We start from the raw sequence: 19,302 nt of genomic DNA, 5'->3' as shown, positions 1-19,302 counted from the left end.
TTGACCCACAGTTAGTGGAGTTGGCCTCATCCGAACTGGGGCCTTTGGCAGAAGGGCAATTGTTTGGAGACAAATTTGTTGAAGACATTGCAAAATTTGTTAGCACCTTCGCGTCCCTTGATAAATCTCAGGCCTCATTGAAGAGAGTGTTACATCAGGTCTCTGGTAGGGCCGGACGTGGCAGAGGACGCTCGACCGGCCGCTACTCAAATACCAGTCCTCAGAGAGGATACGCCCCCAGACGTGGCAGAGGGTACACCCAAGAACCCGACCAGGCGGGGTTTTACCCCTCCACATCACGCGGCTACAGAGGCCGCTTTAATCCGGGTGTCAACCGAGGCTACAAGAATTTCGACAATCAATCCTCTGGTAAGTCCTGTGTGTCCTGTCACTCCTCTTGGAGGCAGGTTGCGTCACTTTGTGGTGAATTGGGCGAGCCTCACTTCCGATGTTTGGGTCCTTCAGACTGTGCAGGGCTACCAGATAGAGATGATAGAGTGTCCCCGTCAGGTTTTTCCCCCTCAACCGCTCCATTTTTCCCATCTAGAACAGAGTTTTATAGACTCAGACTGGAAGAATTGTTGGCCAAACAGGCTATTGCTGTAGGATCCTTCATTCCAGAAGGGTTTTGCAGCAACGTCTTTTTGGTACAGAAGAAAGGCGGCGGCCAACGCCTAGTACTAAATTTAAGAGATTTCAATCCCTATGTCGTGTAGCAACACTTCAAGATGGAGGGTATCCACCTCTTGCGAGATCTCCTGTTGGAGAAGGACTGGATGGTCCGGTTGGACTTGAAGGATGCTTATCTTACTGTCCCTATTTGCCCCTCACATCAGAAGTTCTTGCAGTTTCCATGGGAAGGGCAGTGGTAGCGGTATCAATCGCTCCCCTTTGGCCTCTCCTCAGCTCCTTGGGTGTTCACCAAACTCCTCAGGCCAGTGGTCTCTCGCCTCCGGGAGATGGGAGTGCGTCTCATTGTGTACTTAGACGACATGCTAATTCTGGCACAGGATCGGGATCTTCTCCTCACTCATCTGGAGTGGATGACGTTCCTGTTACAGAATCTGGGGTTCGTCATCAATGCCAAAAAATCGGTGATGGTACCGAGCCAACAGATGGAATTTCTGGGTTTCCTGATAGATTCAGTCTCGGCACAGCTCCTCCTTCCAATGAGCAAAATCAGGTCCATAAAGAGGGAGATCAGAACCACCTTGTCCAAAGACAGGATTTCCTTGCGGGTTCTAGCAAGAATTGTGGGCCTCCTGGCATCCTCGATACAAGCTATCTTCCCGGGACCCTTACATTACAGGGCCCTTCAGAGACTAAAAATCTTTTACATCCAGAGGAAGTTTCATTACGACCATCTCATTCCCTTATCTCCAGAAGCCCGAGACGAGCTTCAGAGGTGGCTGGAACACATGACAGCTTGGAATGGGCGAGCAATCTTCAGCGCCGCCCCGGACGTGGTTGTCCAGTCAGACGCCAGTCAGTGGGGTTGGGGCGCTCGCTGTGGAGAGTTTACCACAGGAGGACGATGGTCAGCGGAATAACTAAAATTGCATATAAATTGTCTAGAGTTGTTGGCAGGGTCCTTTGCCATCAAGTCTATCTCACAGCTGAAGAGCAATTGTTGCATCCTGTTCAAATGGACAATGTCTCAGCGGTGAGATACATCAACCGACTAGGGGGGACGAGGTCCCGCATGCTAGTACACATTGTGAAGGAGTTTTGGCATTTTTGCATGGATCGCAAGATCTCTGTAGTGGCAGAGTATCTTCCAGGGAAGTTCAATCAGATAGCGGATTGGAATTCCTGGTTTCTTCAGGACTACAGCGATTGGAGGCTTCACCCTTCGCTATTTGCTCAGATCATGGTTATGCGAGGCCCCTGCCAGATAGATCTGTTTTCCTCTCGCCTCAATGCCCAACTTCCCCTGTTCTTCAGTTGGAGACTGGATCCGATGGCGATGGGAACGGACGCTTTCCTGCATCAGTGGGGGCAACAGAGGAATTATGCTTTTCCTCCGTTTTCGCTAATCCCGAGGGTGGTGGCCTTTGTCCGTCGTCAGAGAGCTTCAGTAGTGTTGTTGACCCCGTTCTGGTCGAATCAGTCGTGGTTTCCCACACTGTTGGAATTATCTTTTGGATCTTCCCTTCCGGCTTTCAACATTCCTGATGCTTCTCCAGGACCCATTGGGGTCAAGCCACCCTCTAGTCCTGCAGAATCAATTGACCCTAATGGTGTGGACGCTCTCAGGAGACATGAGAGCAAGGCAGGACTTTCACAGGCGGCTGCCGGCTTTATGCAGCAAGCGTGGGCTCCTTCCACCCGGAAACGATATTCTGCTTCCTGGAAGAGATGGGTGGGTTGGTGCCTTCAAAAACAGGTGGATCCCGTGGGATCAATATAACTTAAGTTTTGAATTTCTTGTCTCAATGTGCAGAATCGGGCCTTGCTTACAGGTCGGTTAATAATTTAAGGTCTGCTATTTCTGCCGGACATGACCAAGTCGATGGTAAGCCTGTGGGGATGCATCCCCTGGTTTGTAAGTTACTTAATGGGGTCTGTGTGGCTAACCCTCCTCGGCCCAGGTATTCCACTTTATGGGATGTTACAAAGTTCTCACTCTTTTGGAATCCTGGCCCGATAATGGTGATCTTTCCTTGAAGCAGCTTTCTGCCAAGCTTACTATGTTGCTCTGTCTCATATCATGTCGAAGAGTTTCTGATGTCAAAGCCTTAGACTTGGCTGGTAGGATGTTTTCTCCACAGGGTGTCTCTTTTATAATCACAAGGCGGACTAAGACAATGTCTCGTTCAGTGGAGTATCCTTCTTTTTCACATAATAGCAAGTTATGCATGTTGCAGTGTTTTAAATGCTATGAAGAACGTACTATTACACACAGAGCTGACCCTTTGGGTCAATTATTAATTTCTGTTCAAAAACCATTCAAACCAGTCGCTGCTGCTACTTTAGCTAGGTGGGTTTGATGGGTTATGTCAGAAGCTGGCATTGATATTTCTGTTTATGGTGCTCATTCAGCTAGAGGAGCTATGGCTTCTAAAGCCTATTTATCAGGGTCCAGCTTGGAGGACATTCTCAAAGCAGCTGATTGGTCTTCTGATTCAATGTTTAAAGTTTTTTATTACAAACCTATTCCTCATGTTTCTGATGCTGTGATTGATGAGCTTTGAACCAGCATAATCAGAGGCCTCCGGTCCTGCCATAAAATACAACACTTTCTAGCTATCGCAACAAGAATTTTAGATTCTATTAAGGACACGGAGGCGAGGATTATCCCACCCGTTGGGGCAGTTTAGGCAACTGTGAAGTTGTTTGATGTTATATTGTTTTAACAACTTTTGCCCACTCGATGAGAAATGAAATTGTGGGTTCCCTTTCTCAACCTTGTTTTTCTGTTTTAGGAAATGATTCTAACAAGAGTTGAGTACCTTCTCCGGATGGAGCTACTGTACCTTCATGACAGAAGCGGACGCCTTCGCTGGTTATGGATTGTTCTCCGTTGAGAACTTCCTACAGGAACTGTTCATCTCTCCGTTGAGAGTTTAAGACTTTGTTGTTCTTATTGGACTGATTCGCGCAAAGAAAGAGGAGGCCAGATTAGTGTCTCTCTACTTTGTATGCTTGTTCATGCTGTAATTGGATGTAATACTGGAGGCGTGGTTCAAAGCCTCATGGGTATTGTTGTTTTTTACTAATGTAGTTTTACTTTCATTGGCTGCTGTGTTTTGCAGTAAAGAAATGAGAAAGCATAATCCTCGCCTCCGTGTCCTTAATAGAATCTAAAATACTTGTCGCGATAGCTAGAACATTTTGTATTCTGTCATGATGTGCTGGAAAAAAGAACTGAGGCAACTGCCACCTGCAGGGCATGATGGGATAATGGTGGTCTCTGAGTCCTTAAAGGCACAAACACTATTTTAAACTCACATAATAGCAGCCTATGAGGCTACACTGTCTTGCTATCAATCATCTTCTACTTTTACGAAAAGTTTGTGAAAGAGATTTTTATTGTGTATACAATAATTTGCTTTAAATGTATATATGTGTTTTTTTCACCCTTTTGCAATTAGAATCTGAAGAATCCCTCCATTGTAGCCTGTGTTATAGGCTGCATAATATGTTCTTTCTTAATTGTTTCTGCAAGTCTTCCAGAACAAAAGTGAAGGTCTACACTTATGAAATAATTGTATTGAAAAGTGCTCCGGGATTCCCACACGTGCACGAAACTATTCAAAAGCTTATGACTTCAGAGGAGAATCCCTCAGGAGAGATTTAATGTTACATTACTTTACAAATTAACAAAAAGTTTCTTTTCAAAATATTTTAAAAATAACCAATATATATGTTTTAGTTTAACATTTTTCGAACATTAAATTATATTCATATATATGTCTATTTTAAGTAATTTCATTTTATATGACTTCCTGTAAGGATTTATTCTAAGTCCCGGTTATTTTCTATGGGAAGCTGTCGCCGTATTAGTGGTTGGGTGGTTGGCCATGTGTAGTGCTGTACTAACTACTATTATTTTGTCCTTTTCTACAAATTAAGTAGACTGAATATACATTCGAACAAAAAGAGGGTGAGCGCACACCACCTCACCAGCCAGTACTCAGTTCGTCCCAATGTATTATGGTAAATGCAGTGCATGATAACACTTACTTCAGTGACAGTCTTTAGTTGGTCACTCTTGCTGGTGCAGCCAGTGCTGTGCATCTCTAGGCACGCAGGAGCATCGAGCAGAGCTCGTCAGCTAATTGGCTCAAGGGAGGCTTTTCAGAAAAAAAGAGGGTGGGAACAAACTGCCTCACATGCCAGAACTGAGTTTGCCCCAATGCATTATGGTACATGCAGTTCATGTTAACACTTTTTTCAAGGAGAAGCTGTGGGGAGAGGATGTGGCCTTGTGGCTAGAGAGGCCAACCTCGGAGCTGGGGAACCAGGTTCGAGTCTCAGCAGGGACGCTCAACATCCTGTGATTCTCTGCAAATCACTTAATCTCCCTGTGCCTAACAAAAAAAATGAACGTGTTCATCTAAAACGCAACTGGTGTTTGTGTAAAGCGCTCTGATACCTTCGGATCTAGTTCTCACTATATAAAACTCCCTGGAAAAAATAAAATAAAAATGATAGTCTTTAATTTTTCACCCAAATTGGTGCAGCCAGTGATGTGTATCTCTAGACACTAGTTTCAGAATAGGAGTCCTTCTTCAGTAAAGAGAAACACATCATTTTGGCGCTGCTGAATATGCTGCCCAAAGTCTTCTCAGGTCTCTGTACCACTCACTGGGCGCAGGTGCATCAACCAGAGCTTGTCAGCTAATTGGCTAAAAGTAGGCTTTTCAAACAAAAAGTGGGTGGGAGCAAACTGTCTCACATGCCAGCATTCAGTTCGCCCCAGTGCATTATGGTTAAAGCAGTGCATGATAACATTTACTTCAGTAACAGTCTTTAGTTTTTCACCCTTGTTGGTGCAGCCAGTGCTGTGTATCTCTAGAAATGTGTTTCAGGATAGTTGTCCTTCTTCAGTAGAGAGCAACACATCATTTTGAGGGTTCTGGAAATGCTGCCCAAAGTCTTCTCAGATCTCTGTACCACTTACTGGCCACAGGAGCATCAACCAGAGCTCATAAGCTACATGGTTCCAGTGAGCCTTTTCAAACAAAAAACAAAGGGTGAGAGCATACTGCCTCATATTCTAACAAGCATTTGCAAAACTAAAGGGTCCGGGTTTATTGTACTAAAGTATGATAACGTGCAGATTGACAAGCTGCAGATATGGAAGCAGGAACAGGTGCAATGAATCAGCGTTGATCATGAAAAGTAAGTCGACGTTTCCAGAGAAAGAAAAATTATGCTTCTGATGCAGATTTTAATTTTCCCATGAAGCTAAATGTCTAGTCAAGGGACAGACATGCAAGGGCTGCAGGAAAGAAAACCACTTCAGAACGGTCTGCAACGCAAAAGAGAAACCAAATGTGTCGCAGTGAGAAGAGAAAATGAGAGCCAGAAGGTTCCAGAGCATTTATTACAACAAGTAGAATCAAAACAAAGTTGATCGTTGTCAAATTCATCATACAAAGGTTTTCCAATGTCACTATCCGGACCCAGTGAAGAGGACAGATATGAGTTGATATCTACCAAAGAACGACATGCACATATAGGATTAGCTACTTGTAAAAAAAGATCAAAAGTCAAATGAGAAGCACCAAAAGGAGTGAAAAGGGTCATTTGGACACTGTCCTAAAATCACATTAAAGTTGAACTGTTGCCCCATAGCTTTTATTATAGACAGTGGGGAGTCAATCAATATCATGACAGTTTACCACCTTATCTCCTGAACACAAATGTATACACATGGGCTATATCCAAACCATTACAGAGTCAAGGGTCATTTACAACAATCATGAAATATATACCACCGTCCGTAAAAGTGCTAATTCATGTTCTTCAGGAAACTTCACTGAGTGTATGCCTACTTAGCTTTGCCACTGCTGCTGACATGGGACTGATATGTCTCAACTATAACATGTGCTCAGTCTGAAATTGTGAGTCAGTTCCCGTCATTGTTTCATGGCCTAGGAAGGCTCAAAACAAAGAAAGTGCAACTTCATATTAATGAGGACAATCGCCCTGTTGCCCAACGGCACTGCCAAGTCGCATTCCACTTACAAAAAGTTGTTGCTAAAAAACTAAAACAAATTGAAACATGACATCATTGAATGCTCCACCGGTCCTATGCCATGGGTTTCACCCATAATTGTGGTGTCAAAAATGGACAGTGGAGGTGCAGTACGCATTTGTGTTAATATGCGCCAGGCCAACAAAGCAATCGATAGAGAAAGACATCGCAGACATGACCACGGAGCCAAAGTCTTCTTTCGTTTCAACCTGAACAAAGATTACCATCAACACAAGCTGTAAGAGAACTGTAGGTACATTACTACTTTTTCGACTCATGTTGGTTTGTTTAGATACAAGAGTTTGAGTTTTGGAGTATCTTCGCTACGGACACATTTCAGGATGTCATTCACCGAGTAATTGAAAACTGTCACACATGCTTTCAATTACAGTGATAATATACTGATATTTGAGACAACACGTAAAGGAGCATGACAAGGCCCTTACACAAGCGTGCCAATTACTTGCTGAGGCAGGTCTAATTTTGAATGCAGTAAAGTGTGAGTTTCACAAAACCAAACTCAAATTCTTTAGCCACACATTCCCTGATCGGGATTTACTATTGACCCATAAAAAAGTGCAAGTATTGTCATCTGCTTGACCCCCACAAGATGCAACCATGCTGCGATCCTTCTTAGGCATAGCTCGTAAATGCTCAAGATACATTTGTGACTTTGCTAAAGTGAGTGCCCTGTTGATAGAGTAAACAAAGCAAAATGTCCCATTCCAGGGGTCTCCTGAATGCGACCAAAGTGTCAAAGACATATACATGCAATTGAGAATGCAACTTAAATGGACAACTTTGACTCCCAAGTTACATACAGAGATCACAGTAGATGCGAGCCCAGTGGGGCTGGGTCAAACCTTGCTCAACACAATAGCCATCCGAATGTCTAGAGACACAATGTAGCCAATACCAGTAGAAGCCTGTCTGAAACAGAACTACTCTCAGCCGGAGAAGGAGAGTTTGGCTGTAGTGTGGGCCTGTGAACATTTTCATGTGTTTTTATAAGGGAAACATGTCACTATCATCACAGACCAACAGGTGTTGCCCACTATCTTTGGAACTCCGAAAGCTAAGATGTCCCCTTGTATCAAGAGGTGGGGTTGCATCTGCAAGAGTACAGCCCTGTGACTGTACACAAGCTGGGGAAAGATCAAAACCCCAACAAATACTTTTCACGAGTGCCACTATATTGCCACAGTTCAACGTCCAAAGCAGCTGAAGAGTATTTCAACTTCATTGTGCGGTCCAGCACGCCAGCAGCTCTGTCCATTGTAGAAATTATTGCTGCTATGAATGCAAATAAGGACATGCTCAACCTCAAAGACATAATTACAACACAATCTTTGAAGAGAAATGTTCGACCCTTTGCTGATGATGTTGAATTTCAAAAATTAAAAAATGTGGAAGATGAGCTGTCTGTCAACCAAGAAGGTATCATACTGAGAGACTCTATAATCGTCATAATAATTGTGACCCTAAAACATCAAATCTATGAAATGGCCCATGAAGGACATTGTGGCATTGTAGCCACCAAAAGAGCCCTAGGAGATTGAGTGTAGTTCTCCCACCTAGATGAACGAGTTGAGAAAAAGCTGAAAGTGTGCCACCTTTGTAATTGTTTATCCCCCAAGGTGATGCTGCATCCGTTGACAATGTCTGACCATCTTGTTCATGCCTGGGGGACAGTTGCAGTTGATTTTTAGTAAATGGACATCATATCATGGTAGTCATTAATGAATATTAGCATTTGCCTTTGGTGGAAGGGTTGTCATCGGGTTGTCATCACCAATCTATGACAAAGTAATTGAGCGGCTTGATAACATCTTTGCAGCGTGGGGTATCCCTGCTACTCTCAAATCTGACAATGGCCCACCTTTCAATAGCAAAACATTCATGGAGTTGCTTGTTTGACTCAATGGCAAGAATCAAAGAAGTACACCTCTCTGACCCCAACGCCAATGGTGCTCTTGAAAAATGCATGAGCACCATCAAGAAAGTAATTTAGAGAGCATAGATAGAGGAATGGATCTCAAACATCTCATAACCTCCCGATCTGGCCAACCAGCGCAAGCACCTCGACGACTCACTGAGGAACAATGATGCTAATGCTGTCTATATTTTTTTTTAACAAAGGTGGAGTTGTAGTGTTTTGAGATTATGCGCGCAAGGAACAATGCGGTTCTGAGCAGTCTAAACAGGAATTAAGCAGTCTGCTGGGAGGTGTTAAGGTGTGGTCTTAACATTTATAATGCAATGCGGGTGTGTGTGGTTGAACGTTAAAGAATAAAGATTAAAATTGCAGAGCTCAGTGTGCGGCTTATTTCATTTGCATGCTCCCGGGGTGTGGAGGACGCTACAGCATGGATTCCTGGAGTCTAAGGGAGGGGAGAACAGAAGGCCTACTGCCATCTTTCCTCTTAGCAAGGCTATGTAAACATTAGGCAGAACATTCTAATTCTTACATTGTGGTGGTTAGGAGGGCCAGTTAAAGTGTAGGAGCAGAGTACAACTGTATTAAATGTGTTCCGCCAATTTAGTCCACCAGGATGTTTGCTTTTGGCTACCAAGCTGTTAGACTTTCACTACCTGAATCTCACTCATGGTAAATTCACAGTAATTGAACTGACTGTGTTGACAGTCAGTGTCAGCCTTTTAAGATAAGGCTGCTGCTTCACAGCTGCGTTAACAGGTATAAAGTTGGTTACATGTGAGCAAACTACCTCACACGTGTAAACATGTCTGTGGGCTACACATGAGATCACCCTCTTGCACAGCCTGGTATTTACACACAACTAGCCTGTCTCAGAAAGTATTCTGCAATGATTAGCAATTACCTGGGGTAGCCCTTATAATATAAAAAGGGCATTTATAGTGTAGGAAATCAGGTTACTCGTTGAAGGAGGTGAAACTCTACTCAAGCAGCAACCACAATTCTCGTCAGGGAAAACACAAGCAAACCCAAAATTAACCTGCTTAACCCACTGGTAGGTTGGCACAAAACAGTCAGGCTTACCTTAGAGACAATGTGAAAAGAATTTATGCAGCACTTCAAACAGTAATAATGTGAAAACATGACACAAGAAAAATCCATCAAGAATTTAGGAAAATAAAGGATAATTAATTATTTGACACCAAAATGACCAAAATCTAAATAGCAGGATGCAGATATGCAATCAAGAGCCAACCTTTCTTATCTGGTCGTGGTACACAGGGTCCAAGCCACAAGTTCAGGCCAACTGCAATAGAGCATGCACCGGATACAGGACTAAGTTTAGACTATTGATAAAGTACCTTAGGGCCTGAGCATCGAGGTGCAAAGTCCTTGTGTTGAGCTGCGTGGGTCGAAGCTGAAGAGCCATCAGCGAGGAGCTTTGATGCAAGGTCCGACATTGAGATGCATCTTGCAGCGGCGGAGTCGATGAAGCTGTTGATTGGAGCTTGTGATGTGAGGTCTGGTGTCAAGAAGCCGCTGAGGCTGTGAGGACTTGCGTCAAGGAAAGATGCATTGAGGAAAGATGTGTGTAGCTGGGTCAATGCTTGCAAAGCCCCCGAGCAGGAGCTGTGATGCAATCTCCTGCATCAAGATTCGCTTGAATACGTCAAGGAGGGCCAGTTGTTGGTGTAGAGATGCATCGTATTGGGTCCGGGTTTGCAAAGCCGCCAAACAGAGGAAGTGATGTGCCATCCTACGTTCAGATGTGTGGAGCTGCGTTGAAGTTGAAGAAGTCTATAATGTCCCTGTGGCTTTGAACAGGGGGGCAGTAGACTCACCCTTAGAGATTCCTTGGAGTCAGGGGTCCACACAGGCAGGATGGATTCAGCAGGGCAGCTCACAGCAGCAGAAGAGTCCTGGTCCAGCAACGGCAGGCCTTGGTCAGCAAGCAGGTCACTAGGGAATTCTTCACATTTGGGCAGTTTTTCTTACAGAGTCCACAGGTCAAGAAGTGATGTGAAGAGTTGGGTCCGAGGGTCCACTATTTATACTTGGTGCCCGCTTTGAAGTGGGCAAAGCTTCTAAAGTCCTCCCCCTACAGAGGTGTCTGGAATTTCTTCCCTCCATGCCCTGGCCCCAGCTTGTCTGGGGGCAGAAAAGACTAGTGTGAACCCCTTTGTGAGTATGCTGAGGCAGCGTCTTTGTGATGTAAATGTGTCGTGGGCGACAGCTCCTCCTCATGATCCTGACAGAGATGGCCCACCCTGCCATCATCTATTACCTATTTGTCTCACTGTCTGGGAGTAAACAAGAAAACACAAAGACCAAATCCCAGCTACCCAGGATAAGGCTGCAGGGACCAAAAGGTGGGGACAAGACAATGGCAACTTTCTAAAAGAGGAATTTTCAGAATTGTGACCTAAAATCCAACTTTACCAGATCTCTCTCCTGAACAGGAGGCATATTTCGTTGCAGATGCCTGCTCTGCCACAGCATCTATTAAAATATCTACACCTAGCTGAAAGTCAACACTGAAGAAGCAACCTTGTGACTAAGCCAGACTTGTCCTGTTTTGCCACAGTGGTGAAGTACACACCCAGTGCTCAGTCATGATGGGTGCTGACAAAAGTGCCCCAAAACGGATGTATGACAATACAACGCATGCCTTTACCGCGCATCATTTACCACGCCTGAGAAAACAGGAACATGTCCTAACAGGCTCGCTGGTTACTAATAAAACAGGCTGCTTGAAGGACTTGTTTCAATTCACTGAATGATCATTGTAAAGTGCAACATACCACCAACTGCACTCCTAGGCACTGAAGTGCATCTGTATAGTAAGCATTTTGTGGTTTACAATACAGCATGCAGTACATCAGCAATGCCCTCCATGGTGCAAGGTGACTTGGCCGCTTTGTTTCAGCTGCCCATCACTCACTCATTCTTACCCCTTTCCCCCCCCCCCCCCCCTGAGATAGTACAAAAAACAGGAACACGTCATAACCGCCTCGCTGGTTACTAATAAAGCAGGCTGCGGGAAGGGCTTGCTTCAATTCACCGGATGAGCATTGTAAAGCACCACATGGCACAAAATGCACTCCTAGGCACTGGAGTGCATCTGTATAGTAAGCGTTTTGTGGTTTAGAATACAGCGCACAGTACATAAGCAAGCACATGGTTTGTTATGTTGCAGAATTACAGGTTAAAAGCAAATGATCAGTAAGAGGCTAATTGCAAGCGAAAATAAACAAAGGTAATTTCAAAAGACAGCACCCCACCTTTGAGATGACGTTTTGGTAAATGTTGATGCCAGCACCCAAGTAAATTCACATTGCAAACTGCAACAGACCAGGGGCACCAAAGAGGCACTTTACACGTGCCCAATTTCCAAGCCCCGTGCAGACCATAAAAACAACTGTGTTAAAAAAAAAAATACAATACTAATACAGAACACTTTAAGACTGATATACCTAAATACTGCACAAATTCGATACTGTTACACAAATTAACATGATTAATTTTTATCAAGGTCAGAAAGTCCAAAGCAGAGTAAGCCAAGCCAGGAACCGGCCACGTGCCCAGTGATAATAGTACAGTGGTCTAATTCATGAGTTGGCTTACCACTTTCTTGCAATGGCCTTGACATCTAGGTGGTCATTGTAAATGCAGTTCACTCACTGGAAAGGAGGTATGGTCAGACTATACCATGTTTATGTCAAACCAGATAGACACAACGGTGACCCACAAAACACCATGTAGTAGGAAGAGGGAATAGATTTAATAAAGAATTCTTGAATTTGAATGTACGCATGCAATGACTTCTGCATTTTGATAACTGTTAAATGTGATACTTCGAGCCAGTCAGTTAGCTCAGCGGGTTGAGTGCCTGCAGCCGACATGTGTGTGTAAAATGCAGGTCACAATTAGGCACTACACTAATGCAGACGGTACCTTCTGTTCTTGAGAAGTGAACAAAATAAGTATCATGATTTTACTGGGTAATTTTGGCAGCACTCATTAAAGGGTACTGACACATTTCATATTGTTTTTTTAATCTCTATCAAAATTTAAATTTAATTTAGAATGCCTTGTTCACGTATGCCCGTGGTTACACAAAGGAGTAGCGGCACATCAGCTGCTGGCGCTTGGGTGCTGCATCTGTCTGGGGAACACTTACCACCTGGCCCTGCAATGCTGAAACACATTGACAAAGTCAATAGCACTTGCATTGCTGAGACCGATTGGTTGTGCCAATGGTTGTTATATTTATGCACGGTGCAGCAATATTTCTACTAGTTGAATGAATGTTTTGTGAACAACCTATGTAACATAGGATCAACAGAATGATGCTTGTATTTTTGGAGACAGTTTGAATAGCTGAAGATAAACATTCAATTTAAATTATACATACACGTGGCGGTAAAACGATCTGCACGAAATTATTCTGATTACACTTGGGCCCTGGTTTTTGGAGCCGATCAAAGTATGTATATGATTAATTATCAAACTCAATCTACCTTACCTCAAAACAGCGCCATCTTCTGCTAGTTTGAGGATATTGCCTTCCTCCAGATCCAACACCAGGCCTTTTGAGCTGCAATAATTGTGTGGAAACAAACGTTAATTAACTGTAGCAGTCATGGCCAGACTCTGTCGCATAACCAGTTATTTGGATCATTGCATGAGGTGGCATGTGGCAGTTATTTAGTCTAAAATACAACTGTACAACTGGGTAACTTTAGCTATGGAGATGTACTAACCACAAATCCAGAACCACGCACCCATGGCCACTTCGTCACTTTGAAACACTACATCAAAATCAGTTTTTTTCCAAAAATAGCCAACTCACTTTACTCCAAGTTGGAAGGCAGTTGCCACTTCAAAAGTAAACTGTTATCCTTTTTTAAAGAATTTTAGCATGTGACAAGACAGTACAAAATTGGGACAAACATCTAATTGGCGACCTATATAAAACATACAAGTTCAAGAACTGCTGGTGAGGGAGGTGGGAAAGTGGACATGCACTTGAAATGTACACGTTACATTGCTATTCAATAGCTCCACCTTAATCAAAGTTCTGTGGCTTTGCCTCAGGTTTTTTGCATACATTTTTATGGGAAACAACCTTTACAACGCAACTTTTACAACGCACTACCATTACAACGAAACGTTTACAATGCAACATCCATTACCTCGCATGCCATTACAACGCAACCATTACAACGCATGACACTACAACGCATACCACTACAAAGCATGTCATTACAACGCATACCATTACAACGCATAACATTACAACACATAGTACCCTTACACTATCCAACACTTACCCTACTGTTGCACTTCTGGAGTTAGAATAGTAATTTTTACCCCTACACTATCCAACACTTACCCTACTGTTGCACCCCCCCTGGAGTTAGAATATTAATTTTTACCCCTACATTATCCAATACTTACCAGACATGCAATGTAATGGTATGCGTTGTAATGGTATGCGTTGTAAAGGTAGTATGTGTTGTAATGGAATGCGTTGTAAAGGTAGTTTTTAAAAATTTGCTGTAATGGCATGCGTTGTAATGGCATGCGTTGTAAAAAATGCGTTGTAAAGGTATGCGTTGTAAAAGTATGCGTTGTAACGTCATACATCCCATTTTTATACCACAATCATGCTAGGTCTGAAGCCCAGAAACTCCAGTTTTCCATGTCCGCAGTATGTAAAAAAAAAATTGGGAAGGTACAGCAATCAGCAGTCTCTAAAGCAAAGAGTCATTTGTGGTATTCTAGTTACATATATAATGCCCTTTATAACCTGATGAAGCACTTTAGTGCATGGTCAGAACAATATATCTTTGTGGGCGCTTGGTTGCAAAAGTGTTGAATTGCAGTTTGAGAAAAGGTTTTCAATGTCATGAATGATGACTAGAGCAGTGCCCTTACTAGACGCTCCTCACTGAGTGTGGTGGGTAGGGAAGAGAAGGATATAAAGCATGCACTTAATATTAATTAATTGTGGTGTGTAGTTGGTAGGATCCAAGTTGTAAGTTTGGCCTATGTGGAATGTTCTTTGGTGTTGGGCAAGATAGGTGGTGGAATGCACTCCTTCTGTTGCTATGATGATTCAATTCAATTCAGATGTTTTTATATAGCGCTCAGCTACCCGACTGGGCCTCCCAGCGCTGATAGCAAAATCAGCGTCTGGTACCTGCATGAACTTATGCCTGAAAGTCAGGCTTCAGAAGAGATGGGTTTTGAGCAGTTTTCTGAAGCAAACTTCCGTCTGTTGAAATTGGAGGGAGGCAGAAGGGGTGTTCCAAATTTTGGGAACAAGATACGCAAAGAAGCGGCCACCGCTTCTGGCACTATGAACCTTAGGTACCGTCAGAAGCCCTTACTCACTGGACCGAAGACTATAGAGCACAGGAAGTAAGTAACTTCTGGATGATGAGTGGGCCTTTCCCATGGATGACCGGATGAGCCATGCAGAACGCCTTGAACTGAATTATTTTTTGAACCGGAAGCCAGTGCAGGGCTGCTAGGTCTGGACTGGCTGCTTGATGCTTGGGTATTTTGTGAAGGATTCTAGTTGCCGCATTCTGGACCACTTGAAGTCTTTTTTATCACGTAGTTCATCATCTATGTTACTAGGCTACAAGAGCTGACCATAAACCCATGGGGCCTAGGCTTATATGATATTATTAATGGTATCATTCAAACCATCGATAGATATTCTAAATGGGTTAATAACCAACTGCAATTAATGCTGCCACCATATGTAGGAGGATGGATATCTGACTATGGTTACCCCAGATTTTTGCCTTGTGTTTAGCTGGTTTTCGACTTAGTTGGCCTGGGATCCTGCTAATCGGGCACCCAGGCTATCTGCTCTCTCTGTAAAATGGACTCCATGTACCTTAGGTACATACCTAATTGGATATTGAGTTACCTTATCAGCCCCTGTACAGTGTACCATAGGTACCCAGGGCATAGCAGCATCCAAGGCCTACCAGGGGCTGCAGCATATCTTTTGCACCCCTGGCTGGCCATCCAAACTGACACAACTGGCTGATCACTCAGCTGGGGCAAGGTTGTGTAATCACCCCTTGCTTAGATATAGTATACCTATGTCTAAACCTATATCTGGACACATGTACACCTATAAGTCACTCCTATGGCAGGCCTTAACAATCCTGGAGGCAGAGTGCTTGGTTATGTGTGAGATGGTGCTCTAGCATGAGCTGAGCCTGTCTGCAGCTTTCGGAACCATGTCCTTATAGCTGTTCTGAGATATTGCCATAACATAAACTCTTAAGTGCATTATGAACCTCGCGGTTAAATGCTATCTTTGGTTTGGCTTTATCAAAACATGTCGTGTAAGGTGTCATACGCTTTGGAATACTACCCCCTCGCCAGTTCTGGCGACAGGGGTAGCATTCCACCCTTCTAGAGGGAGAAGACATGTTACTTTCCTTAAACGCGGTTAAAATTAACCAGAGCCTCAGCATCACAAAATGGATGCTGCTGCCACAGACACAAGTCTGGCCTCCTGCTGCTGACCGAAACTCCGACAGGGGAGGCCTGGACAAAAGGTTTCCTGTCACAGGGAGGTGCTAACACCACCCCAGACAGGAGATAGTGGATTGAGGCAGGGAGGGCTGAGTGAAACTAGACACTGCCTGGGGCACACAAGGTGTCCCATGCATAGCCCGGTTCAAACCGGTGCTGGGGCACTCCAGCCCCAGCTCTGGCGCGAAACTGGACAAAGGGAAAGGGGTGTAACCACCCCCTTCCTGGGTCCCACCCAGTGCTTAATTTGTGCCGGTGCTTTCCGGTGCTCAGCACCGGCACTTTATTGTCAGGGCCGGGGCTATAATTTATTTTCAGGAGGCAGTGGTGGTGAATTACATTTTTCAGAAATACATGCACGAAGTGACAGCGTTACTTTTCCCACTCTTCGCGCCGCAGCCTCTCACTCTCTAATCAACCTATGGACTCCTGGCTGGCTGGCGATTACATTTCAACTTTTATTCTTTTTCACTAATAATTAAAAAAAAGCAAACGGGCTGTCCCATGCATAGCCCGGTTCAAATCGGTGCTGGGACACTCCAGCCCCAGCTCTGGCGCGAAACTGGACAAAGGGAAAGGGGTGTAACCACCCCCTTCCTGGGTCCCACCCATAGGAGGGACCTAGCAGGTAATCCAGCCCCTTGATTTGGAATAAAGGTAGGAGCTGTGTCCATAGACATTAGATTATCCTGACTGAAACTTTGTAACAGAACTCTGGACCCTTCGACATCCTACTCGACGTAGAAGACTGAAGAATCTCCCTTGTGGTCAAGGAGTGACCACCCTGTGCAAGCAGGCACCATCAAGCGCCCCAAGGTTTGCTTTGTTGCTGCTCCCGCCGGAGCTCGATCGACAGAGATCGACAAGAACCGGATTCCCAGACATCCAACAGCCCGATCCACAGCCACAGCAAAGCTGAGACCCGTGGAGGCGACGTGAGACGTGGGACCGGCCATCTTGGAAAGCCAGCGAAGTGCTTCCCGTGCAGCTCCCGAGGCACCCTCGAAGCTGTGCATTGGGGATTGAGAAGCCCCAGCCCCGAGCAGCTTTTGCACCGAAGATCACCTCTCCACACTCACCGAGTGCTGCGTGGGGCCCTTTTGCATTTTCCTGCTCGACGCGTCTGTCCGGTCACTTGCCCGTTGGCTAGTGGCCTCTGTGACGACGAACCTTCGAATTTACACTGCTGGTCTGGTTGCTCCAGACTGGCCCTAGCTCCCCTGAAAAGGAGCAGCCCATCAGACCTTGCTGGTCTGATCCAGAAGCCATCTTCGAGTCCTGCGTGGGTTGCATTTGCCAAGGCCTGTTGACTCCAATCCGGAAGCCGACTCCGCCGACAGCGAGAGCCTTCGTGGGACAGTCCGTGCCCAGCACCTGGTCATCGTCGATACCTCCTGGTCCACGTAGCAGCGGAGACAAGCTTCCCGACAACCACCTGATTGCGCCCGACATCGCCTGGTTCCTTCCTGGTTCCACTCTGGTCACTGGCTAGTGACCCAGACTCTGTCCCATCTGCTTTAAGGTACTCTACATCTTCGATCCACCCTTGGATCCAACCGGACTCTTCTCTCCTGGTCGCCTGCAGCATCTTTTCCTCCAGGCTCCATAGAACTCCACGAAGAAACCCGACGCACTTTGGTACCTATGCACCCGCTTCCTGTGGGTGAGGTAACGAGAGTACTCCGGTGCTCCTGTAGTGGTTTACACCTCTAGTGTCCTAGTTTTAAGTGGTTAAGTTCTAGTCCAGTCGGAAGACTTCCAAATCTGCAACGTTCTAACTTTTACGCACCATTGACTTATATTGGTGCACGCGTGTGCATTTAGACACTGCACCCGCATCCTATGGGCCTCCCACGTCCTAACTTCTGTTAGTCCGGTGTAGCCCCAGCGATTCCCAAGGCCCTAGGCCTTACCATTGTTCGTGACGTGGTTCTTATACCACTATTTTAGTATATGGTTTTAGGGGCCACCAGGGCCTATCCATATTTGTGCAACGTTTGTATGTTATATGAAGTTCTTTGTTTAACGCTTGTGCTTCTGGCCTCATAAAGAGTACAGAGGATTATTCTAGTAATAAATACATATATTTTATAATATATAACTTGTGTGGTGTCCTTTCATTTGGTATTAAAAGGATTGCATATGGGAAAACAGCTGGCTTCACATGCCCTCTTGAGTTTAGCCTAAGACTGCTTTTGTCCATGCTACCACTAGGATAGCTGGTCTATAAGGTTGACTTACAACCAATCACCATAAGGGTCGTTTGGACTGGTGCACGGTGCTCACTAGAATAGTGAACATCACATACCAGGCCAACTTCTCACATTGGTGTGCAGCGGTTGGGATTTGAGCTTGCTGTTGTTTTACCAATTGTAATCTTTGACAATATCATTTGAAAGATCACATCAAGTACCATAGGTACATATAAACAAAGCTGTAAATACTTAAGTTCTACTGAACTTAGTAGTTGTAGACCAAAGGGCTTAGCACACCCTAACTACAACTCCTAGAAAGGTTCCAGTAGGTAAACACTTAGTGTAGGTAGGTGCACACACCCACACCTCACTAGTCATGTCTGGCACAGGTGAACAATCCAGTTCTCTACCTGTGGAAAGTGACCCTCCCAGGGCACCCTCCAGCTATGAAAAACTCAGCTTCAGAGAATTGAGTGCCTTGTGCACTACAAGGAGGCTGAAAAAGGGTCATAACCCTACCATCCCAATCCTGATACAAGTCCTAGAGACAGCTGATCTTGAGAAGGCCTCTGGAGCAGGCCCCTCAGGTAATGTAGGAGAAGGGGTAACCCCCACAGATGATGAGGATCCCATCCACCCAGAAGTTGTAGAGGTAGATGAGGATGAGTCAGATGATGGAGGGGAGGGCCAGGTTCAAGTCAGGAGGCTTAGCCAGGCTAACCTAACCTTACATGGGAATGGAGAGGCGTTTCACTTTTCCAGGCCTAATAGTAGACTTAATCCAGGCAAAAGAAGGGAAAGATCTCCTTCCAGGGAATCTCTCCTCTCTAATGCCTCAAGTGCTTCTCAAAGGGGAATGACTTCCCCTCAGAGAAAAGAGCATGAGGCTAGGATGAGAG

The 19,302-nt window shown here is 44.9% G+C and overlaps 1 protein-coding gene across 1 annotated transcript in view; it reads right to left on the bottom strand.

The window, feature by feature from the left end:
• NT5DC1 (5'-nucleotidase domain containing 1) overlaps nt 1–19,302 on the bottom strand; it is a 1,533,630-nt gene that overhangs the window by 1,443,222 nt on the left and 71,106 nt on the right. The window contains exon 3 of the mRNA XM_078648807.1: nt 13,168–13,239. Within this exon, the coding sequence (XP_078504933.1) occupies nt 13,168–13,239 (72 nt within the window). The remainder of the gene's footprint in view (nt 1–13,167; nt 13,240–19,302) is intronic.

Source organism: Lissotriton helveticus, chromosome 6, assembly GCF_964261635.1.
Source record: "Lissotriton helveticus chromosome 6, aLisHel1.1, whole genome shotgun sequence".
Taxonomy (NCBI): domain Eukaryota; kingdom Metazoa; phylum Chordata; class Amphibia; order Caudata; family Salamandridae; genus Lissotriton; species Lissotriton helveticus.
This window is presented reverse-complemented; position numbering and strand designations above follow the sequence as displayed.